Source organism: Chelonia mydas, chromosome 6, assembly GCF_015237465.2.
Source record: "Chelonia mydas isolate rCheMyd1 chromosome 6, rCheMyd1.pri.v2, whole genome shotgun sequence".
NCBI lineage: Eukaryota > Metazoa > Chordata > Testudines > Cheloniidae > Chelonia > Chelonia mydas.
Genome location: NC_051246.2, coordinates 33,041,960 through 33,068,901, shown reverse-complemented (window position 1 = coordinate 33,068,901; position 26,942 = coordinate 33,041,960). Strand labels below are relative to the sequence as shown.

The 26,942-nt window shown below is 38.1% G+C and overlaps 1 protein-coding gene across 34 annotated transcripts in view; it reads right to left on the bottom strand.

Annotated features, from left to right (window-relative positions):
- The window catches only part of SOX6 (SRY-box transcription factor 6), a 451,795-nt gene that overhangs the window by 197,918 nt on the left and 226,935 nt on the right, over nt 1–26,942 (bottom strand). For all 34 annotated transcript variants that reach the window (XM_043549526.1, XM_037899741.2, XM_037899724.2 and 31 more), the window contains one exon: nt 7,183–7,272. In XM_043549526.1, the coding sequence (XP_043405461.1) occupies nt 7,183–7,272 (90 nt within the window). The remainder of the gene's footprint in view (nt 1–7,182; nt 7,273–26,942) is intronic.

Genomic DNA, 26,942 nt, shown 5'->3' with positions numbered 1-26,942 from the left:
ACATGATTCCGTGTCCTAATGGTAAGAGTAGCAAAAATGTGTGAATTTTCTTTGGTGTAAATGATGTCCCCAGTCTTGCAAAGAAGTATGGATACACTTAACAGTGCCACTGCTGTCAATGGAACTACCCACAGTGTGTAGCTAAACATGTGCACAATTAATTGCAGGATCAGGGCCATAATTATCATGTATCAACAAAAATTAAGGTATTGCATGAGTATATATGGATTTCCACCAATTTAAGAGAGATCAGAATCAACTCCTTTGGCCTTACTAATTATACAAGTGTACCTTAACGATAAAAAAAAAAGATAAAACAGGACACAGTAAATGCAACTATTGTGCACTATACTCTTTATTTTGGAGTCAATTTACCTTATTCTTTACCAAGCATACCAAAAATAAAAACTATCTAAGTGGTAAATTTTGGATTTACATGTGAAATATTACAACATGTACATAATGTTAAGATATAATATAACATCAGTTTAGGCCCAGAAAGGCAGTTACTGTGACACACCATGCAAAATGACTACGTCTAAAGAAGTGGTAAAATCAAAGTATACTTAAGATTTAGATTGGTACAAGATAAAGTTTAACGTTATTTCATTGGGTCACTGTAATAAATATATTACCAGAAAACTTTACAGCCTGTGGTATATTTCTAATCAGGACCAGTTACTAACTTAAGGTGTTTTTGGGAGGTTGTTGGGGAGGAGGAAGGGAATGTTTTCATTGATTTCACTAATTGGAACCAACTGATCTCTTTTCCTGTGTATTGATTTTTTAAATCCTAGCAGTTAACATAGATTCTAATGTATCATAACACTTCAGACCTTAATCATAGAGTGGGTTTTTCGCTTGTAGCTTTTGTTTGAGTTTTAATTACGAAGACCTTGTGTCTCCAACCCTGAGCTGGGTTTTTAATTGCTAGTATGTATATCATGCAGACTTCAAAAGAAATAAAAGATGTTTATAATAGAGAGCACAAAGGGGAGCTTTGAAATGTCTACAGCAATACAAAGTGGCATAATTAAAAACCTATGGGTGCTTCTGTGATATCAGACCTATAATGTCTTTTTATAAATAAATATTTATTTATTTATATATATTTATATTTATAAAGCCAGCTGCTGTAAACACTTATTGTTTACAAAAGAGGATCTTATACAATAATAATTGAGAAATAATTACTAAAAACCCAGGACAAACTGGAAAGTAAGGTAACATGATAGTATCAGGAGCCTTAGTTTACACGAAATGATCCTCTACATTCTGTATCGTGTAACCCAAGCCCCTGAAAATTTATCTGTGTTTCTATATTTCAGCATTGTTTTATCAACTGCACTAAAAGAGAAAGGAGATTTTCTACTAAATTCACGCAAATAACAATTTCCTACCTGTTACTGAAAAGAATCTAACCTATTATTCTTGCAACCGCATAGTATTCGTAATGTTCACACAGACTCATTCACGAAGAGCTGGCTCTGAGCCCATTCCATAAATGTGTAATTGATAATCACAAAATGCTCACTGTTGTGCCTCACTGTTCTCTTCCTCCAGCTAACATACACAGAAAATGTAGCTTTTTCCATCTATTCAATGAACAACGCCAGTCACCTACATGAAGAAGCTCTTACAATATATTCAGTGTATCTAATACTGAGAAAATGAGTGAAGGGGGTTTGCCTTATTAAACTTAAAGTCTCCATAGGAAACAGGGACATGCCTCCCTCTGATCCAACCATTTACAGACCATTTTATTAATAAATACTATGTGAAACAACAGCTTATATTTGGGAGTCAATAAGGCTCCACTGGTGACTGATTTAATAAAGCGTATAGGATATAAAAGGGCTACTTACAAGCGAGAGAAACATACAATGCAAATAGACTTCAGTATTGGATAAAACTATGGGCATCAGTCACTGTCCATCCTAAAAATAGAGTACACTGTACAAAGCCAGCATGTGACATTTAAGTCACAATGCCTATAAATATAGATAGTTCAGGTTATAAATGCTGGCAATGGAAGCCATAGCACTAACTTGTAACACAGTTAACCCAGGAGTCACTCATATATAAGATTGCTAGAACAATTCTGACCCTTTTGCAATAATGTCATCGCTTAAGTAACTTAAAGACTGGCCTTTATTTGATCTTCAAAGACCCTGCATGCTGAAAAAGACCATTGCAGGCTATTTCAATAGACAACTGCATGATGCATGTAAGACTATTCCAGAGATTTATGTTTGGAACAGAAACAGAAAACTTAAAACAGACTCTTTACAGTGATAAATGATGCTACTCTGCCTAGTTGTGGTCAGTAAAGAAAAACTAGAAGCCTAAGCAACAATAAAACATACTTTGGGGGTTGAGTCCCTTGCATCCAAACCTTGGTAAAGTAAGAGCTGAATCTGAACCCACTTTGTTTATTCAAAACATCTGCATATACAGCTTGGGCTGTTGGACATGCAATTTGCACATGCAAATGTGAGGGGTTTTTTTTTTTCCAGGTAAGCAGATCATTTTGCTCAGTTCATCTGTTTCATGGACCTTTTAAAATCTGCCCCGCGTGTTTCAGTTATAAACATATCAAATGATCATGAAGACTTATTTAACCACTATGAAGTAGCTACAAAGTATTTTGCCAAATACTCCTCTCAGTTGTACCCATGCAACCCCACTGAAATCAATGGGATTGTTCTGCTGGAACTCAGAGGAGAATCTGACCCTTTATCAATAACTGAAATTCTAATTAAAAAGATGTAGAATAAGTGGTTTCACACATCAAGTACAGTTCACAGGAGTAACTGGGAACGTGAACAATTCCACTTATGGAAAATAAAAAAATATTTCACCGTCTGCTACCTAGACAGGATGCTTTGTATTCTGTTAACAAATGGATATAGTTGCTAATCAGACCTTGATTATAAAAACACTACTGTAATTAATTATACGTATATAAAAGTAAGGCAAGAAAACACAATTTTATTTATTTTGTCTCTATCACACAATTATTTCTTCTTCTTTTTTATCATCTGTGTGTTTCACAAACGTGCACAGAAAGAGTTTGCCCTATTAGTACAAATAGTTTTAATGCATTTTTGGGGGGGGCGGGGGTAGATGAGCACATGCCCTGCCTAACTGAAGCTCCTTCCCACAGGGTTTGAGTGGAAGGGCACTTGTGCAGTCACAGAGGGAGAGTATGTGCTCAGGTTATTCTTAACAAGAACAACGCCTTCTATTTAAAGTAAACAACTCCCAGTAACAGTCAGTGCAAAGAGCTACTCCTCACTGGACCACACCTCTGTTTCTGATAATCAAGATTTTTTCGCTAATGACCTAATATTTTATTTTTTTAACTGCATCGCTTCATGTTGAACTCTCAGTAATATAAAAGAAGGAAGCAGCTGCACAAAAGCCAAAAATATCAACCAGTTAAAATGCCCTGACTTAGAATTAATTGCAACCAAGTACAGGGCTAAGTTTTCAAAAGTAGTTCTTAGCATCTTCAGTATGCAGTGGCAATCACCCGACCTGAAATCCCTTCAACCCTGGGAAAATGAACCCATGGTCATGGAAATCTAGAGCTTTGAACGTTCCCAAAACAATTTAAAGTATGCCTGGTTAATTTAGACTACCTCACTTCTTTTATTTACTTCTTACACTCTCGTTTTCCTGTCTTATTTCACACTCCCCTATGCCTAGAATGTCTTCTTTACACCCGATGCACCCAGTCCTCACTCTCTTCATTCAGTATCCTCTCAGAACACACTTCTTAAGGCCCACAAGTGCTAAACCATGTTAATTCATCATTATGACCCCAAGCTACATATTTTTAAAGAAAGCTATAAGTTACCACCTTGGAGACAGTGGAAAGAGCACTGGACTGGGAATCAACAGATCTGAGTTCTCGTTCCAGCTCTGCCACTGATCTATTTTGGGGCAAGACACTGCCTCTTTCTGTACCCAGTTTCCCCTTCTGTGTAATGGTGATAATTACTCCATAGATTTCAAAGCACTATAGAAGTGCTCAGCATTACAGCTGTAGTCTTCTGGGTATCCCTGTGCATTCTCATTGAACTTTTACCTGTCTCTTTGGGAAAAGGGAGTATGTTTCAAATGCAATTCCAGTAGCAAGGATTTAGATGTGTGACTCCCAATAGCCCGAATGGATGTCAGCTGACAGTAGCTAGGAACACTGTAGAGATAAGGACCATTAAGGAAAAGTCATCTGTGGTTAGAGCAAGGAGCTCTAAGGATTTACTAAGAGTTGAAGCAGGATCCCTGGGTTCTATCCCTGACTCTGCTATTGACTCACTGTTGGCTTTGGGCACGTCACTTCATCTTTCATTACTATGGTTTACTCACTAATACTAAAGTTTCCCTTCCTCACAGTGGTCTTATGAAGCTTCATTAATGTTTGTAAACCATTTAGTGACCACTAGAGTAAAGGCTCTATTAAAGTGCAATCAACCCTATGAGGACAGAAGCAGTTCATACCACTCTCCAGCGACCCATCTAGTCAGCAAAGACATAGCTGTTGGCTGGCTTCTGAGAAGTAATGTCTAACTCACCTCATCAGAGGGAAGTTTGAAATGATGTGGAGCCTCTGAAGGAAGAGTGAAAAGAGTAGTACCAGAGCACCCTGCCATCAAGCAGGGCCAGCCCAGGGATTAATTGGCACTGCAGGGAGAATAAAAACTGACTCCCTAGATTAGGGGCTCACTATTCTGGAGGGGTATCATTCTCTAACAAATACTTCTGGCCAACTCAGGGCCTCAGTGGGAGAGAAGAACAAAGTTTCAATGGGAGGGGGGCACATGGCTAAATCTCACCTCACATTACGCAAAATTTCCTTCTTGTTCTTACCTTTGGCTATGCTAACACCACAGGCTAAAACACATGTAATAATCAAAAACTCTCCTTGAGGCAGAAATATGACACTAGGGACTTAATTCTCATTTATATTAAGGCTGCTTTACACCATTTGGGCAGCAAAAAGGGGCTCCAAACTGGATATCACTTACATTTAAATTTTTATAATGTGCACACAGCCAGTTAACCAGAGGGCCAAAGTAAAAACTGAGTACTACAAGAATGAGGCAGAAAAAGACCCTATGGATATGTCTTCGCTGCAAAGTTAACTTGGGCAATTGGCATCCAGGTCTGAGCAGCCAGAGTAGTCATTCTGCAAAGCCATACCCAGGTTACTGTGTCCTCACTGGTGCTGACACACCCGTGTGTGTCACTGAATTGTGGAAGAACTTCTCTGTCTTTCTGGGCACATAGCAGGAGCTGTGGGAAGGTATCAGCACTCAGATGGTTTAACTTGCATTTTCACTGCAAAGCGGATGGGTTACCAACCCAAGTGAAAGCCTCTCTTGGGTTTTAGCTTACAGTCCTAGACAAGCCAGCTATGCTGGGATGAAAGCATGACCAAACTCAGGGAGCATGTGGGTGGACAGAATGGGGTTTGAGGACAATACCTTAATAAGAGCCTGTGTCAACTCTTCAGTGAAAACAGACCTTATAAGAAGTCAAACTTTAAATGTCCCAACCAAAAACTGAATGACACTCGGAAGTACATCAAAAGGCTTTATATGCCAAAAAAACCACCCATGTAAAATAATAATGATGTTATCCATCATTGCTGGAGACCCAGCCTGTTTTAATTCTGATTCACTAATGGCATTCAAGGAGCTTCTATTCAGAGATTTGGGTAGTCGTATTGTGCAATTAATGTCCAACACTTTCCATGTTATCAGCAGACAACATTGTTTTAAATAGATTAGCGTTTCGAATTACCAGTTTTTGCTGCCTTTTGTTTATTGCAGGCAGGCATAACATATTTTGGTAAAACTGTGTGTCTTATTTCAGTCATCAATATTTTCCTACCTAATACTTTGCAGTGTCATAGCTATACAGGAGAAATCCAATCAGAGGAAACATATAAAAACAATTAGGTTTTGACATGGTATCAGCTGACAGAAGTGATTATAAATTATTTATTAAAAAGGGCCAACCTTCATCTTGTTTATATCTACAGTAAATGCATCATATTTCAGAACATTTTTTTGGTGGAAATGCAAAATCACAAGCATCAATTTTCTTCAGATAGTCTTTCTTTTTGTTTTAACATTAATAAGGACATCATTAGTATGACAAACAAATCCTTGTTCCCATGTATTTATAGTTGTCATTTAATAAGACCATAGCAATCAACAGAAATAAATCTGTTCCATACATCTCATAAATAGTGTAAAATATCTAAGCTCACAGTGGAAAGAAAAGTTCTCTTTCCAATCCAAACAATAATAGCCTGAATTTCCTTCCAAGAGAAAAACCCATGGAAGAACCAAAGGGCAGGGAGAGAAACACCTTAAGAATGATCTTCAAATTATTTTTTTATTAGCACAGCCTCCCACACTGATTTGATCCCAAGTGCCACAAATTTTTTGGGACCTGCTGGAACCACAGGCTATACACACGGCAAAACTCCAATCAACTTCAGTGGTGACAGGATTTCACCCAGGGTCTCTCTTTCAACTCTAAGGATAATTCAATTGTAAAAAAAACCTAGCATTCTTCAAATTGGACATTTGAAGCACAGGGTTAAAAAAAATAAGCGAAATGTGACATCCTACCACAATCGATAAGAGTCCCCCACATACTACCTATACAAAAATACATTCTTTGGGAATTACTCCTAACCCACATCCTTTTGCAATGGGATGCTTTTGCCTTTTTCTTTTGGTATCTGGAGATTGAGATATTTAATCGATGTAAGAGAACTAATATAATACATTTAAAGTTTGTAATAAAATTGAAATGAGAGGGAAATATTCTTAACCCCGCTTGTAACTAAGTTTTAAGCATAAAAAAGTCTTTGTTTTTCAAATATACCTATCATTCTAAATAAATAGGTTGAGTTGGTTGGAAAGAGTTCCAAAGAAAAACAGATGTTAATTTATTCATTTTATTTCCATTATATACTTGAACACTAGAGAGAACAGAATAGAACACCTGAACTTTGCATCATTCCATGCCCATAGTCCTATTAAAGTTGGTGGGAGTTTTGAATGTGGATCAATGATTGGTTCATGCATTAAATGTACATTTTCTTCCGTTCAGTGACTAAAATATTATGTCCACGTTTAAATATTTAATATATTATACCTTTAATTTCTCCAAGGAGTTCACTTGTATTTAGTCTTTCCATTTTCTCCTTCCAGTCTTTAGAAAGTAGTTTTTCCATGCAAGATGAGTCTATTAAAAAGGAAAATAAATACTTAATACAACTTTATAGATTAGGAAGTGTCTCCTTTAGCTCTCCAAAACCATCCTACCTGATCTGTTTGAACCAGATTTTCAAAGGGGAATGAACTTGAGGCCAAATGGTCTTTCATCTACTTCAACGTAAATCCCGTGTAACTCCATTGAGGTTAACTATGGAGTTACTATGGATTTACAAGGATCTAAATGAGAGCAGAACTTGGTTCAGAATATATGCATGCCAATTTACATAGATAGATTGCCGCTCCATGTACAAATTTTTATCTTTTGCATTTGAAAATGATTGCACATTCAAAAATATAGTTGAAGATTTAGAGACTGTTTTTGGAAATTTGGCTCACTGTATTCATCACAAACACATTTTTTTTACTCATGTCAATGCAGAAGTTATTCATATAATGTCTTCATGGAATTCATAAAAGAATTCTAGATTTCTGATGTTCACAGTATCAGCATTTTTTCCCAGTAAGCTACGCAACAATTAGAAGATTGGCATTTAAGTTCTGAAGGTCATATTGCAATCCAAACCTTCAGCTCAGTCCAGCAGGCCTTATTCAGGCAAAACTCTCACTGAAGTTACTGCACTGAAGATGTAGTGAGAATCTGGCCTCAACAAGTCCTCCAGGATCAGACCTTACTTTCGCTGAAAAATTTAACACAGAGCATAACATAATCCTCAGTTAAATCAAAAGCTCTTTTTAAGTCCCTTAATAGAACTTACAGAATTTAACCTTCCAAAAATAAATTGTAAAAGGTGATTTTAAGACAGGTAACTCATATGATTGGTGTCACAATCTGGAGTCTTCCTCCTCTAAGAACATCTATTCAAGGTTTATAAATTCTCAGTGAGAGAACTTTATATATAGCTGAATACTTCCTTCTCCCTTTCTCTGTTTATAATGGCAGTGGAATCTCCATTAAACTTTGTGGGATCTATTCTCAACAGTGCATATGATTAACTTCCATTACAATTACAGGGCCTAGTCCCAAGAAGCACTTGGGCCCCAGTTCAGCAAGGTATTTAAGCATGTACCTAACTTTAAGCATGTAAGTAGTCCCACTGACTTAAATGAAGCTGCTTAAAGTCAGACACTTGTTAAACATCTTGATAAATCGGTATCTTAGTACCTCATGGGAGTGCTCAGCACTCTTCGTTCCCACTGAATTCAATGGGAGATGAGTGGGTTTAGCACTTCAGCACCTATAAACTGACAGACATTAAGGTGAAAAGGGACTATCATGATCATCTAGACTGATCTGCCTATTGTATGCCACAGAACTTCCCCCATTCACTCCTGTGATAGACCCATAACCTCTGGCTGAGTTACTGAAGTCCTCAAATCATGCTTTAAAGACTTCAAGTTACAGATCCACCATTTACAATAGTTTACACTAATTTAAACCTGCAAGTAAACTGTGCCCCATGCTGCAGAGGAAAGCAAACAAAAAACAGGGTCTCTGCCAATCTGATGTAGGGGAAAATTCCTTCCCAACCCCAAATATGGTGATCAGTTGGACACTGAGCATGTAGGAAGACCCACCAGCCAGACACCTGGTAAAGAATTCTCTATAGTAATCCAGAGCCCTTCCCATCTAGTGTCCCATCACTGACCGCTGGGGACATTTTCTAATAGCTACATGCCATTGTAGGCATGATCTAATTTCACAGATCAGCTACATGCCACTGTAGGCAGTCTCATCATATCATCCGCTCCATAAACTTATCAAGCTTAGTCTTGAAGCCAGATACGTCTTTTGCCCCCACTGCTTCTCTTGGAAGGCTGTTCCAGAATTTCATTCCTCTGATGGTTAGAAACCTTCATCTAATTTCAAGTCTAAACTTCCTGATGGCCAGCTTATATCCATTTGTTCTTGTGTCCACATTGGTATTGAGCTTAAATAATTCTTCTCCCTCCGTGGTATTTATCCCTCTGATATATTTATAGATAGCAATCATATCTCCTCTCAGCCTTCTTTTGTTTAGGCTAAACAAGCCAAGCTCTTTGAGTCTCCTTTCATAAGACAAGTTTTCCATTCCTCGGATAATCCTAGTAGCCCTTCTCTGTACCTGTTCCAGTTTGAATTCATCCTTCTTAAACATGAGAGACCAGAACTACACACAATATTCCAGATGAGGTCTCACCAGTGCCTTGTATAATGGTACTAACACTTCACCGTCTCTACTCAAAATATCTCACCTGAGGCATTCTAGGACTGCATTAGCCTTTTTCACAGCAGCACCACATTGGTGGCTCATAGTCATCCTGCCATCAACTGATACACCTAGGTCTTTCTCCTCCTCTGTCACTTCCAATTGATACATCCCTAGCTTACAGCAAAAATTCTTTTATTAATCCCTAAATGCATGACCTTGCCCTTTGCACTATTACATTTCATCCCATTTCTATTACTCAAGTTTACAGGGTCATATAGATCATCTTGTATGATATTCTGGTCTTCCTCTGTACTGGCAATTCCTCCCAACTTTGTGTCAGCCATAAATTTTATTAGCAGACTCCCACTTTCTGTTCCAAGGTGAGTAATAAAAATGTTAAATAAGATTGGTCCCAAGACTGATCCTTGAGGAACTCCACTAGTAACCTCCCTCCAGCCTGACCGTTCACCATTCAGTATGACCCTTTGTAGTCTCCCCTTTAACCAGTTCTTTATCCACCTTTCAATTCTCATATTAATCCCCACCTTCTCCAATTTAACTAATAACTTCTCATGTGGAACTGTATCAAATGCTTCCCTGAAATCTAGGTAGCTTAGATCTATTGCATTTCCTTTGTGTAAAAAATCAGTTACCTTCTCAATGAAAGAGATCAGGCTGGTCTCACACAATCTACCTTTTGCAAAACCATGTTGTATTTTATCCCAACTACCATTCATCTCTATGTCCTTAATTACTTTCTCTTTCAAAATTTGTTATTACCTCTCAGTATCAGGCCAATAATCGATATTTTATTAATAGAGGTTGTTTTAGGTATAAATCGTGCTTTACAAACACATAATAAGGTACCAATTAATGACCACATTTACAGTAATGCAATCCCACTGATTTACCGTGAGTTATTTGGGTGTAAATGAAGGCAGAATTCATCTCAAAGTCTCCGCCGTGAATTACTTGCAAATTAAAGGCCAAATCCTGTTTCGCATTACCATGCAGGCAGTCCTGCTGGGAGTACTCACACGAGAAAGAAGAGCAGGATTTGTTCCTACCTTACCCAGTTACAATATAGGGGATAACACTGTGTTCCAACACAAAGGAGATGGTCACAGAGATCAGCATTGGAAGGAATCACAAAAGAGGTGCATTTTACGGAGGGAGTTAAAGGCGGAAAATAAGGTAATCTGTCCAATAACATTTTTAAGATGCAAAAGTGTTTCATGTGAACATGCATATTAACTTTCCATATGTGAAAAAAGCAGTTTCATGTAAACCAAATTACAACCCTCAAAAGATCAAGGTTTTAATTGCAACACGTTTATGCCATGTAAATCTCCTTCGAAAGACAATACAGCTTGTTAATATTTTTGAAATAGTATTTCAGTAGAAAAGCCAATTTATTTACTAATTATCTCTTTCCATAAAGACACAATTTAAGAAGCTGTAAGTTGCAGCAGACACTGTTAAAATATTTGTTATACAATAAAACAAATTATTCAATTTTAACAATTACAAGCATGTATTACTTTTATGAGTGGCCTAGTAATAGAAGAATCAACATATAACCATCAATCACCAATAGAACATTATAATCTGTCCTTTTTTGTGATATCATCAGTTTTAAAAGATGTCTGTCTGTTGCTCTCCTGCCAAAATTTCAGGCCTTCATCCATGCAAAAGAAGAGCCTTTTGACTTTATTTTGATGTCTAATGTAGGTTATGAGTGTTAATGACTTTTCACCAGGATGCTTTCTCTCAATCGATACAAAACCACCACCACAACAAAATCTTAGGATGCAACAAATAACAGAATCAAGAGACAATTAAATAATCTCATGAGAGCTGAGAAGAAATTCACCCTGAAGCAAACACATGTATGAATATATACAAGCATAGAAGCATATTTCTCAAGAATTCCATTGAGTAGGAAGATGAATAAAAGAAGGGTCAGTCTGTATGCCCCCTCTCTTAATATAATCATGTTAATAGTTGTAGTTTTCTTTTTCTATATATTTGCAAGGAAGTATTTCTTTAAAAGATATTAGACTGCACAGGTCTGCACAGTATTTCTCAATACTGAACTTCTATCCAAACAGCTCATAATTATTTGCTATTATATTTTGTTCTTGGGCAGACTCAGAAAGGTTAGGAAAATATAAAGGGTGACTTTTAAGAACTGTGAACATATATTGTAATTACAGCTTCTTCTTTTTTTAATTCCAGAAGGTTTGCAACTGGTGGGGGTCGGTTTGCATAATTCTTAATTAAAATTATCATTATATGTTCACCTATCTCACTGGAGATACCTGAAATTGGACATTCACCTACATGGAAGGGGTAACAAGCAGCTAACAGTGAAAAATACGTTCCTCCCCGAGTCCTTGTACACATGTGCTCGCGCACACAGCCTGAAAAGGATCTATGGTGAGGAGATGTGTTTTTTCCTTTAATACTGAAAGTCAATTTCCCTCCATACATATAAAATCTTCAGAGTTGCCTTCCTACATAGGGGAAATTTCTTCAAAAGTAGTAATCCATTTCCTGGCTTAGTTCATTATAGAAACAGGCCTGAACCAGAACACTGGATTCCAAATTCCACTGAATTTGTGGAAGTCTGGACCCAATTTTGGAGTACAAAACTATCTGGGGAGTAAGTTGAATCAAGGCTCCAACTCTAAAGCACCCCAAAGCCTAGGAATCTGGACACCTGTGAAGTTTAGGGATGTTTCAGTTCGGGACTGTCTATTATAAACTAACCAAGGAAAGTGATTACTCTTGATAAATGTTCACCTTTGGATTTTGAATTTGTGGCATGGGCCCAGCTCTCGTTTATAAACTAAGCATATTTTCTACTGGCTTTCACCCCATGCTAACTCACCCATGCCAATAGAGTTACCCAGGATGTAAGTCAGTACAGAATGGGATACAGTAAGTCAGTAGAGCACAGAATTTGACTCCACATATTTTATAGACACCCTAGAGAACTTTTCTTCCCAAGACAACAAGAGCAAATGTGTTACCTATAAATTAGAGTTTGGATTATCTATCAAAATCTGATTTCTTTTAAACTATGATGTTTATTGCATAATCCCCACCCGTCAATATTTCTTTTAGTAATTTTAATTGTTCAATGGAGGTAGAAGTACTGCAGGATTCTTCCTCAATGTGGTAACTTGTGATGGTGGATGAGAAAAGATTGTTACAAGATAAACAAGCTGAATAAACAAAGGTAAAGCGAGTCCTTGATAGAAGATGAAAAGGATCTCTCCATGAACACAAAGCATTGATGAAAACAATTAACATTTGTCCACTGGCTAATCAATCAGCCATGTAATGGATGGAATCCAGCACTCTGTTGCAAGATTGGTGATGAAGAACGGGTGCTAACTATCACAGCCAAGCTCTGAAGTTCTTCTGACTAAATGAAAGTCATCTTCTCCCTGTCAAGAATAACTTTTGCATTCTCTCTCTTTCTATTTTATTCCAGTCTCACAACCTTGAACAAGCAAGCAACCAAGACTATATCTTGCATGAATACTGTATGACCTTACAATGGCCTGTGTCCATCCACATAGTTTCAGATTGTTTTTAATTTACTGAAGTAGCCTCTCATTACTTTCTTTGAAATACAGATATGAAGAAGGCATTCATACCATGTGTGTTTTTGTTTTTTACGGTAAAGTCATACATAAAAGAAAGCCTAAACGTGAGAGTGCAGCAGCAAAACTTCAAAGCCCTGACTGTCAGACATTATTATTTCAAATCAGCTTTGACTTTTTGAGACTTAATAAAACACTGTAGTATACAGTGGCATATTTACAACACCCATATCAATGATCAACTGAACTGTCTTACTCTTACTACCTTGCAGTGCCTTGTTTTCTTTCATAATAAGCTTCTTTCAAAGCATGTTGTAACAATACTGTGAGCTGATAATTATTACTGATATGAGTTCTAAAACATGACTTGTTTGCATACAATTCTTTTTGAATATATACATTATATTGTGACAGAAGACAAAAGCACATTGATTTATTAATAATGATTGCAAATGCACTATAAATTCATAAACAATGAATGGAAATGTATACAGAAATGTAATTCAATCAAAGGTACATGTGACATATTTTTCTAAGTGCATCTAAAATATATTAGAACTCAAGGGAGTGTTAGAAAAGCCTGGGGGGAAATATCAGACCATACATAGCACAAGAGCAAATATTTCAAAGGATGATATAACCCTCAGTAGATTGACGAACTTCCCACCAGTGTTACAGAAAAAGGGTGCTGTACAATTAAGAGCATGACAATTCCCATCCTTATGCTCAGGAGGTATGCTTTATAGGAATGTTACAATGCACATTATAATGCAATGAGGTTTCACTGAACATAATGAGTATTCATTATGTTTTAGCAAGCTCTGGGAACGTCCCAAAATGTGAAACTTTTTCCATCTTCACTGTGGAGCACATACTCCCTAAGCCATTGCTATTATACGTATTCATTGGTTTCCAATTCCACAACAAGAGATGACAGTATTGATTGGATCAGGCTAAGTCAAATGAGTTTGGAGGCCTCAGACAAGTCAAGGTTACAGGAGAGAAACAGTGTACAGGAAATTATCCCATTTGATATATTTGTTTAAGGAAAAAGTCTTTTTTTCCAAAATCCAAACTACTGGTAAACAGCAGTAATAGTGGCTCCCTCTTCTCCTGTTCCTTAACTTCACTTTGACTATGTCTATACTTAAACTGCTAGAGCAGCACAGCTGCAGCATGGTGGCCCTTGGGTGTAAACACTCACGACAGCACTAGGAGGAGTTCTCCTGTTACTATAATTAATCCACTTTCCCAAGAGGCAGAAGCTAGGCCCACAAAAGAATTCTTCCATTGATTCAGGGCTGTCTGCAGCTGGGGTCAGGTCGGCGTCGCCACATCACTCATGGGTGTGAACGTTTCATAACCCTGAAAAAGGTAGCTGGGTCAGCCTTGCTATTTAGTGTGGACCTGGCCTGAGAACATCTTGATTTTGTATGTGACAACAGGATTTCCCTAGTTCCATGACGATCTACTCAGGGTTTGACACCAAAACAACAACAATAAAAACAAAAACAACCCATTATCCATCTGAAAGTGGAGGGTTTGCTTTGGTATTTCACATAAAGGAGAAAAACCTAATTAGAAAAAGCAATTCAGAAACTACAAGAATTTTTCAGTAAAATGCAAATTTCATTTTAAAAAGATCATTCAGATGTTGGTCTAGTTAGTGTATATTGGGTGCTACTGACTTTTATACTACCAATGGCATTATTAGATTCAGCTAAAGAAATCTGTTATTCAGAAAGTGAAGTACATTTTACTATCTAGTGATCGGACTTAATTTGTGTGTGCAGCCTGGTAGCACCTTTCACTAACTGATCCATCTTCAGGTGTACAAGAACAGCTTGATTACATGCCTTCTGCGAATTCTTTGCCCTCTAAATTTCCTTGAGATAAAGAACCACTTAGCATAGCTCTATACCATTAAAATCATAGTCTTCATTCTTGGTAATATGTATATTAAAATTAAATGCAAACTGTAGCATTTCAGCGTTCAGCAAGATGAATTTCATTCACTTTGAAAGAATTAGCTTTTCTAATCTGACACCAATTCAAACTGAAATGAAGAACTTCATATTTACAGTCATGACTTGATAAATAAAAAATATAATTTAACCATAACTAACAAACGTAAGTGCTGGATGATGCTCTCTATTCTTTTTTAATGCAATGGTGTAAAGTTTGTGTAATGTTACTAAAATAGATTCTTTGATGCCATATTACTCATTTTCTTCTTTCATATACAAATTACCCTTTTCATTTTCAATAAACTTTAACTAAAAGAAAAAAGGAGGGCAACAATACAGAATTAATTAAAAGTCAGCCTGAAGGCTCAACATAGTCACAATATAGTGCCACTGCCTCCGCTTCATAAGTAGCTTGGTTTCAATCTTCCTGTCACCAGTAAGTTAGGTCAAGTGAATCTCATCTCATCCTCCTCAATTTCCATATTTCCATTCTAGAGTAATTAATTTTCATGGTATAACAGAAAATTTAAAAATAAGACATTTGAGATATGTTGTTAGCCAACGCACTAACTTCTTTGACTATCATTTCAAGATTTTGTTGATTTACTATCCCCTCAACAGCCAATTTGATGGTGAATGCCACTACGACCAGCCATGTATGCATAAATAAGATAGTAATTGGAAAGAATATGACTTAAGAACTAGAAAAATTAACAAAAGAGAAAAGGTATACTTACTACAGATGGTTATTATTTCATCCCTAAGCTCTATACCTCACTCTGCCACTGATCTGCTATGTGACCCTGGCCAGCTCACTTCACCTTCCTGCGCATCAACTTTCCTTCCTACCCTTTTGTTTCTCCTGACTATTTATACTCTAACCTCTCAGGGGCTGACACTACATCTCATTATACCTATGTCTACACTTGGAGCTGGGAGTGTGATTCCCAGCATGCAGAGACATACTCATTCTAGCTCTGCTTGAGCAAGTGTGCTAAAAAATAGCAGCATAGCTGGGGTAGCCTGGGTGGCAGCTAGGGCTACTTGCCCCAAGTACATACCCACCTGGACCCCCTTGGCACTTAATCAGGCAGCTAGCCCATGCCGCTGACCATGCTACTCCTGCAATTCTATTTTTAGTATACTTGCCCTAGCAGAGCTAGCCTGGTTTGGCTATGTGAGCTAGGAATCACACCGCTCAACTCAAATATAGATGTAGCCTGTGTGTTTGTAGAGTGTTTAATACAATGAGGCCCCAATCTTGGATGGGATTTGTAGGTATTACTGTAATACAAACAGCAACAATTGATGCCTAATGTAAACAAATATTTGTAAACTCAATGATAATGGAACAGTAGTTCCTAGTAGAAATTCTTGCCTAATAGCAATAATGTAAATCCAACAACTGACTACCTCAAAAACGGTTTTCTTTAGGACAGGGACCAAATGAATCTGCCAACTACTACATATTTTTTCATGGTGACAAGATTTCCACAAAATGCTAAGATTAGAACTGAGACAAGGTGGGCGAGGTAATATCTTTTATTGGACCAACTTTTTCTGGTGAGAGAAACAAGCTTTCAAGCTTCACAGAGCTCTTCTTCAGGACTGGCAGGGAAGAGAGCTCTGTGTAGTTCAAAAGCTCGTCCCTTCCACCAACAGAAGTTGGTTCAATAAAAGATATTACCTCACCCACCTTGTGTCTCTCATATCCTGGGACCAACCTGGCTACAAACTACACTGCAAACAAAATTAGAACTGTAAGAGTGTGGAGTGCTCTCTTAAATGGAATTAAAACTCTCCAAGCGCACTAAAAATAATTAGGCCTAAAATGTGCTGGTTTTACCCTGAACTCTCACACACTCCCTGACTTGTCTAGCTCTCACATGAAACTATGTGCTTTCGAAAGCAAACACTGGTGTACAAATACTGGTAGTTTCCAGGCTTGCTTTCTAAAATGAGCCTAATGGAAAAACAGCAGCAGGTTTGCAGAATGTACCAATCCAGCCTAGAATGGCTTGTTTCAATAGAGTTCAAATCTCCGGTGAAATGTTTGATGCAAACCCCTACATACAAAGAAAACTGTACATTGCTTGTACGACTCATCCCCATCTAAAGACTAGCTTAAGATACAATTCTGACCTTCATTTTTTTATTTATTAAAAAGCAAAACCTTTAACCCTGCAAATTGTTTTGTTTTCCTAAAATAACTCATACAATGCTAATTCCACACTATTTTTAGAAAAGCAAGAAGAGAAAGCATGCTTTTCCATACAGCAGGGCACTGGATAAACATCACACAGATGCTCTGTGAGAGAAAGCTGGACTTCTCAGGCACTTGATCATTAAGGAATGCACCAACTGTTTTAGATAATCTCGTGCCAGCTCCAGTTCTGCTCCACACTCCCCTCTGGGAGTGGCCAATCTTGCCCTACTCCTAATTTTTCATTTTACTCACTCGTCCATCCTTTCCCCTTCTTCTTCCTTCCTCCCTCTCCCCCCCCCCCACCCAGGTTTTTTCTTTTTCCAGAACAGAGGGGAAAATGCATTGTGCACCAAGCAATGCAAGACTAGAATCACTTCCCCAAACAGAGCAAAACTTTTAGACAATTAACCCTCCCCTCTTCTTTCAGATAAATTACTAAGTATAAAATGCAATCTGTTTCCTTTGTTTACTCAATATGAACAATTTGTAAATGACTCAAGGATAAAATTCAGAAAATGTTGTGCTAAATTAGAACCATTATAAACATGCTAATGACTGCTCAACTAAAACATGCTGGATCAGTGTGAAGTAATATATTTAGTTCCTGTGAAATCCAGTTGTATTGCCTCAGAATTATTTGGTCATTAAATTGTATATGATTACTCCAGGAAAATGTTAATTCCATGAACATTGCACTAGATGATACACTGTGTATGTCAAAGGGAGCTTTCTGAAATGTCAGTGCAAGTGCTTAGATGCAATGTTTTGGCACATTAGTAGAAGAAAACTATATTTTAAGCCTGTCAAAATTACATATACATTTCATTCTTCTACTTTAAGTTTCCTTTCCATTGTGGGGTGTACTTTTCTGTTAGATAGGCTTTATTCACTGAAATGTGTATTACTGCATTATTTGCATTACAATGATGGCACACAGTACATTTTGTGTAATCACCTTTTTTCCCAAGTGCATGTACCTCTCAGTTGCTTCCCAAAGGAACATGTTATGTTAGTAAAAGACAGTCTGAGACTTTATACAATGGCAATCAGAGATACTTACGAAAAGGGAGTACAATTTACTTGCAATTCTTGAGCAGATGATTACATAAACTGACACTTTAAAGGAGTATTGTGTGCCTATTTTTCTCTCTCCTACCATATTCCTTATTAGCTAAAGTAAATCAATCAATAGGATTTGTAGTACCTTTTATTTCAGGGGGCGGAGGTGTCTCTTTTGCTAGTAGGTGGGTATCTAAGGATTCAAGTGTGGGCAAAGCTTGGTCTTCTTTCATTCCCTTGACTCCAAACCCTTTCCTTGCAGACCTCAGCTATAAGACTAATGTTTTACTCAAACTAGAAAGGCAGAATATACTAAGGCAATTTCTCTACTGGTGTAAATTGGAGCAGCTACAGTGAAATCAACGGAACTGCACCAATTAACAGCACAAGAGGATCTGACCTACTGTTTCCCCTAAAGAACTGAGATGCTAAAAAGTACAGCTATTGTGAAATTAGAGAAAACAGACGTATTTGGCCATATAGTTTGCCACACTGCCAGTGAAGCATTGTTTTCTTGGGAATTTGTTTCAGTCTAGCCTTAGATGACTCAAGTAATGGGGCTTCCACAAATTCCTTTGACTATTCTGTTCCACTCGTGAATAAGAATCATTGTCAAAATTTCTCCCAATATTCGGCCTCTCTTTTAATTTCTTTCCATCACTCCGTGTTATACCTTTGCCACTCTAAACAATTCACTTCCATCTGTGGTGTCTACACAGTTCAAAAACTTAGAGGTGGTTAGGACATACCACCCCATCCCATTTGCACCTCAACAAGCAATACAGATTTAACTCTTTTAATCTTTCTTCATGAAACAAGACTTGTATCACATGACCTACAGAGATGCAGTGCCTTTGTACTACACCTGAACTTCACCGGCATAGGGAGAAGTAGCTTCAGAATGCCTCTCTCAGCCTACATTCTGCTTCATCGTGTACTCAGCCAGCACTGTCAGTGAAAAACATCATATTAGAGAAATTGGGTCAGATTCTCTGCTCCGTTAAACTTAGTTTAACAAGCCAGTGGAGGATTCCCTCTGAACTGGGGAATTCCTTGGTGGTATAAGGCTGGCTCCTATGCCATCCATTCCCTGGGGGTGCATGGCCAGGGAAAAGGGGCATAGTTGGAGTATCCCTGAACTAGGCTGATCTCCAGCTTCAGGAATTGCCCCTATAGACTACTGGCAGCTAGTATAAAATATAGTAGACAGGGCCAACACCCTGTGGCCATGGGATTGGGAAAATATAAAGGTGGCTTTAGCCAACCTTTCTCTCTCCATCCTGACCTTGCACCAAGTACAGTTCAGCCAGTCCAGAGACTCTGGGCCATAAAATCTTTAGCACTTTTTATGGTGATGTCATGAAAAAGTATTAAAACTGCCACATAATATTTATTAACTTTGATTTAAATAGTCTCATTATTTTGTTTTACATCAAGCAACAACCACCCTACTTCCTCTTCCATTTCTTAAGCTTTTTTATTATTATTATTATTATTCAGTTAAATTTTGTGTCAGTGGATGATACTAGAGTGATAACACTGTAAATGAAGTACTCTACTCATAGAATGCTAGCTACTCCATGCTGTCTCAACCCTGTTCTGGAATGATCCCTCATACCTTCCTTCCTAGTCTTTTTTCCAATTCAAATCCTTGCCTTTTCTATTCCAAGTACCAACCAGGACGATAATTAGTGTTAATTATGTGGTGATATTGTAAAGTGGACACTTGCTTATGAGGAAATATACCACTGTTACCAGATAATTTCATGAAGGCCACCAAACTGATGGAGATGGTAATGACTGTGTGGGATACATTAACTAATGTATCTACATTAGTGTAGATTAATGTATCTACATCTACATTATCTACTGTGTGGGATACATTAACTAATGTATCTGTAACTAGAGCAGAGGTGGGCAAACTATGGCCCGCGGGCCACATCCGGCCCGCGGGACTGTCCTGCCCAGCCTTTGAGCTCCCGGCCAGGGAGGTTAGCCCCTGGCCCCTCCCACATTGTCCACCCTCCCCCCACAGCCTCAGCTCACAGGGGGCAGGAAGTGGGAGGGGTCCAGGCTGTTTGGGGAGGCACAGCCTTCCCTACCCAGCCCTCCATACAGTTTCGGAACCCCAACCTGCCCCTCAGGCCAAAAAATTTGCCCACCCCTGATCTAGAAGGCCATAAATTCAATTTTCTAATATCTGGAATAATATTTTATATCCATGTATCAGGCACACTGTCTTTTACTCTTTTCAGTAGAAATTTTGTAAAACTGAAACAAAAAAGTTATGGGTAGCATAGGTGCTGGAACTGGGGTACAGGGGGTGCTTCAGCACCCCCTGGCTTGAAGGGGTTTCCATTATACATGGGTTTACAGTTTGGTTCAATGGCTCTCAGCACCCCCATGATAAAAATTCTTCCAGCACCCCTGATGGGCAGGTTTGGGGAAAGAAAAAAGTAACGGATGTTAAAGACAGAGGGAAAAAAATCTATGTCGCACAATGATGTTCTTTCTTGCCACCAATTTTGATGAACAGAAAAATGGTGGCTACTACTAAACTGAAAAGTGTTCCATTGAAACTCTAACAGCTGGCCATCCCAGCAGGTTATTTATAAGTAAAAAACAGATGATTCAAAAACCCCTATGTATATTTTCCATCCAAAAATCATATTCTTCACATTACCCTGATAAATCACTAACAAAGAATTGTGTAATTAATAATTTGAAGATTTTTTTAAAAAATTCTGCATAAAAAATCCCTAACTCAGTCCCGGCATAGAATATCCTGAAATTAAAATAATCTCACAGCTAAAGGAATTTTTCATGAATAGAACCCCTTAAGGGTTTTTTATATGTAAAAATATAACATGGAAAGAACAAAATAATAAGCCCTTGATGTGAAATGACTTCAAATGAGGATGAGAAGAAATGAAAACAATAGTTAGACTCTCATCTTTATTTACCATTTCCCAAGGTCTCCACAGCACACAATGTAGTTCCTTACAGAACACTACAATACTCTGGCAGTTATACAACTCCTGTATAGGCAGTCAGTTTTCAGTGAAATCTAGGAATAAGCAATTCTTTCCTTAACTAATACCAGAGGATGTCTTAAACCACTTTAAGAGAACCTTAAAAGATGTATAACTTTACAAACAAGCTACTTGCCATGCTTATATACACTCAGGAATAATAAATACTTTACTATAATCTATGGAGCAGAGTTCACAATTTCTCAGGGCCCTGCATTCCCTGTTCTGAGTTGTACAAAGCCCTTCTTCTCCTGCAGCTTCCTCACTCCCAGTAAGAAATGGGCAACTGAGCTCTTGAGAATGAGGTTGAGGCATGCACCGAGCACTATACTGCAGATGATGAAGACAAAAAGCCTACACATTACCTTTGAGTTTCTTTGCTTTTGTTGATTTAATCCTGACTCCTACCCATAAATGATTAAACTGATGCGCCTGAATTTTTGCAGCATGACTCCCATGTAAATTAATGAGAATTGAGTGGCTGGAAACCTATTCAGGGACTTTGAAAAATGTAGGCGTTAATGTTACTTTATGATGTATTTATCCAAATATAAAATGCACTCTAACAAAGACTCAGTTTTGGGGGGGACCGTCACAAAATTTCATGCCTTCAGAATAATCTCTAAAGCAGAAAACTGTGCTATCAAGTATTATTATTTGTGAGATTTGAAGTAGTCACAGTGGGAAATATTCTAGTTATAATGTTGAACTGTTCAGCACTTTGTGAAAGCATAATATTGTTTCACCACTTAAAACGTATTGTCATATGTTCTATGGCATAAGGGAGGGGTGCCGATTTGATTCCTATTACATCCAATAAACTCTGGTTTAATACACTTGCTGCACATGCATTGCAGAAACTCACTGCAAGTGCCATATATTTCTTTCATAATTCTAAAATATTCTTCTTGACATTTATTCAGGAGTTTTATTTGAAATACTACATCTAAAAATTAGCACTGGCTCTTGCAAAGCCTTACCACCTTGAACAGTCCCAATGAATTCTTTCTAAAGCCATGTAGTTTGTAAAATATATATTTTATACATATAAATCTTTTGCATAAAATTTAGTATAGTTACAATACATTGTAACAAATATTTTAATATGATACCTGTTTAATACATTCAAGTAAAGGAAAATATACAGGGACTACATTATTCCATCATATATTATCAATATGTTTTACTAAATATATAGCTCTGAAACCAAAAAAATATGGGACAGACCCTCAGCAGGTAAACTGTCATAGCTCCACTGAAGTCAACAGGATATACCACGCGTGTCAAAGTTTAAGCTCTGATCTGACAGTAGACTTCTACACAACATTGAAAGCAACTACCAGTTCTCAATGTGTCACGCTAATGCTGAAGCTGTCTAGCAGAGGGTACACATAAGTTAAAATTGAGATGAAATCTATTTTATTCTAAGAGTTCTTGGATGCCTCTCAGTGGCTTAAACCATGACAGGGTTGTCTTAGTGGGGTTTTTCCTCTTGAAGTCATCCATGGAACTCCCTGTATTTGGACAGCCACACGATCTTTTTGAACTAATCATTTTTCTAATCTCTGAGCAATCAAGCAGCACTGACCCAAGCTCACTCCTGTACTTACAATGTGCTTAACTTTACACACTGTGAGTTATCACACTGACTTAAACAGAACAAACTGCAGTATATGAAGATAAGCACATTCATAAGTCCATACAGGTTTGGGGCCTCCAATTCCACTACAAATTCATAGCTACTAAGACTTTTTTAAAAACCAGTTATTTATGTGCAAGGTGTAACTCACACCACCCTCAGCATGGCTAGGCAGTGGCTGCATGTTGTGACTGTAGCTTATTATTCTCTCCACCTGTTCTCTCAAATGAGTAGACTGTAAGCTCTTTGGAGCAAGGACTTTTATTATTATACGTGTATGTACAGTGCACGTATAAATAATAATCACCATAAATAAATAAATAAATAAATATCACCATCATCTTGGTTAAATTCTACCTCAAGTTAATAGTGGTTGAAAACTATTACCATTAAGATTTCGGTGACCTATATTATATGGAATAAACTATTGGACTTTGTTCACTTCATCTTACATAGGTGCCTATACCATACAAACCACTATCTCAGCTAGAGCAAATCTGCCTCTGTGCTGGTATCCAGATCAGAGAGACCAATGATCAATGGACAATGAGCCCTTACCACAGAAAAAGGAACAAGAAAGCGTGTATTGCCATGGCCTGTTCTGTGGCAAACAGAAAGAACTTCAGTTCCCAGTGCTGTCAATAAACATGAACACAAAATTCACATCAAATGTTTTTAAGCTCTAAAATTAGATTGTCCAAATTTCCCAAGTTCAGAAGGGACTTCGGCTCAGCTCTGCCTGTTCCAGAAGAGTAAAAACAATAGAGAATAAAACTTTATTTTTAGAAACAGCAATTCCTTTAATTTAAACACCCCAGATCCAGATGCAGTCCAGCTATTGTCTACTTTGAAAGCTTTCCAGTTGATAATAAATAATGTATTTACTTCCTCAGCAATACATAATTCCCTAATGGGTTTATTATCCTGTAAACAGTACTGTAAATCTGACCTTTGGTACAAAAACAAAAAACTAAATTCTCCCTCTTTGCAGAGATAGTTAGCAAACCCGTTCAGCACCTAAGATTAGGTGATATTACTCACAGATAATGAGCCTGATTTACTATTGCCCTGCACCTTGCCTAGTCGTTTACGTGAGTTCAAAGTAATTCTGATTTGGTGGGTTTTTACACTGATTTTGCACTGGTGTAAATGACTACACAACATGCAAAGCAATGGAGAATCAGGCCTTAAGGGCATAATATATTTTGATATTTATCAAACAGCTGCTCAGAAAATGAGCAAACATTACAACCACTGAGCTTGAAAATCACAAGAGTAGCATAATGCAAACTGTTATAGGAACTGCCATACTGGATTAGGCCTTTGGTCCACCTAGTCCAGCATTCTGCCTCTGACAGTGACCAGTACCAGCTGTTTCAAAGGAAGAGTCCCTGCAGTAGGCAGTTATCCCATAATCTACCTTCAGTGAAAGTTTCCTCCTCACGCCCAATTGATTTATGCCCCAGAAGCTTGAGGGTTTATATCCCTTCCAAAGCCCATGTCTGTTTGTTTTTATATTATTATAGCCCTATACATTCTCATTCGCCATATAAATGTCTCTCACAAACATGATGCTCAAAACTCTCAAGGAAGCACACGGTCATGCACAATGTCAGGGACTTTCATATATAGCCTAAGTATGCCAGCAAGCTCACTATAAGTGTGGCTACGACAAGCACCAAAATCCTTCAACAATGGGAAATCTCCAGGAACAGAAGCCATTGATAGAACAAGCTTACTGTGCCATGATCTCACTCTCAACAACAACAAAAAAAGGTGTTAAGGGGTAAGCAGGATGAGCCTGAGACCACAGGGTCCAGTTGCCATTCAACGAGCATCAAAACACCAGCAAATAGGCTTTTTCCCTCTCTGAAGAAGAGGGGAGAAAAGGGGAGCAAGTCTGAACAGCCTGTTTAAAACACAAACCATTGAAGGCTGAGACACAGATCCTCTAATGGAAGAGGCACAAAGAGGCTGGATACTGGACACAAATGGCCTCAGAGAACTTCCCTGTCTGAGAGGAACTCCCTGCTTATGCAAATGTGCAGGCCTGGATCCTATGCCTGTCATTTCTTGATGTAGGAGGCATTTCAGGTGCATTCCAGAGTGATGGGGCAGCCTAAACCTGCCTGGCACAGATCTGAGTTGCATCAGGACTGGGGCTGGCCCTCACAGAACTAGGAAACCATAAACCGATCCCTGACCGCTCCCCATACTCATACTGAACTGAGTAGAGCTGTGATACAGGAAAGAACCTGGCCCTTTGTAGTTTGAACTAGTTAAGCCTGATAGCTCTATACCATTGTCTAATTCCTCCCACAGGCTGCCCCCTCCCCCACACTTTAATTATCTTGTCTTAATTTCACAAGCCTGGTGAATTTGGCAAAATCTGAACTAAAAATCTGATCATCATTAGCAGGTTCTGACCAAACTCTAGACTGTGCTTTGGAGCAGAATGGAGATAGTTTCTACCAAAATACTTCAACTACTAAATAGAGACACCAAGGGCCAAAGTTCCAAAGAAGGGTTCAGTGAAGCCTGGCCACAAAAAAAACCCCAAACCACAATGCGTAAACCAGTAGTTTCATATCGAAGTGCCCATTAATGCATCAGCTATCAACACTGTCTCACAAATATTCTTTTGCTCTCTCAAAGAACAGAAGTGTTTAAGGGGTTGTTTTTCAGGCACATCTATTGCAGCTTCCTTTGAAATTTGGCCCATAACTATTTTCATGACAGGACAAATTTCGAGCTGGCACAAGTACCCATTTGGCCTGATATATTAGGAAGTTTGTTTGATTTAATTGTGACTTTTATTTCACAACTGTACTTTCTGTTCTGAACATACCTCCTAAATTCAATGTCCACAGACAGCATTTGTGGAAACCTAAATGGTAATGGTTATAACAGCTGAAAAACAATCAATGAGAGCATCTGTGGTACAACCAGAAATAAATTACTTGGAAATAATAAGCAATATGATAGAGTTACACCTCACACTGAAGTTACCTTCATCAGGACTGGAGCACTGAGTCTATTATTGTTTTGTTACTCATGGTTATGTGAACAGATAGCTCCTGAAAACTAAACAATAAATATTGGATTACTGATGAATAAGAGGTTTCAGAGTAGCAGCCGTGTTAGTCTGTATTCGCAAAAAGAAAAGGAGGACTTGTGGCACCTTAGAGACTAACAAATTTATCTGAGCATAAGCTTTCGTGAGCTACAGCTCACTTCATCGGATGCATTCAGTGGAAAATACAGTGAGGAGATTTATATACATAGAGAACATGAAACAATGGGTGTTACCATACACACTATAACAAGAGTGATCACTTAAGGTGAGCTATTACCAGCAGGAGAGTGGGGAGAGCGGGGGCGGGCGGAGAACCTTTTGTAGTGATAATCAAGGTGGGCCATTTCCAGCAGTTGACAAGAACATCTGAGGAACAGTGGGGGGGGGGGGTGGAGAGTGGGAATAAACATGGGGAAATAGTTTCACTTTGCGTAATGACCCATCCACTCCCAGTCCCTATTCAAGCCTAAGTTAATTGTATCCAGTTTGCAAGTTAATTCCAATTCAGCAGTCTCTCCTTGGAGTCTGTTTTTGAAGTTTTTTTGTTGAAGAATTGCAACTTTTAGGTCTGTAATCCTGTGACCAGAAAGATTGAAGTGTTCTCCAACTGGTTTTTGAATGTTATAATTCTTGACATCTGATTTGTGTCCATTTATTCTTTTATGTAGAGACTGTCCAGTTTGACCAATGTACATGGCAGAGGGGCATTGCTGGCACATGATGGCATATATCACATTGGTAGATGTGCAGGTGAACGAGCCTCTAATAGTGTGGCTGATGTGATTAGGCCCTATGATGGTGTCCCCTGAATAGATATGTGGACACAGTTGGCAACGGGCTTTGTTGCAAGGATAGGTTCCTGGGTGAGTGGTTCTGTTGTGGTGTGTGTGGTGCT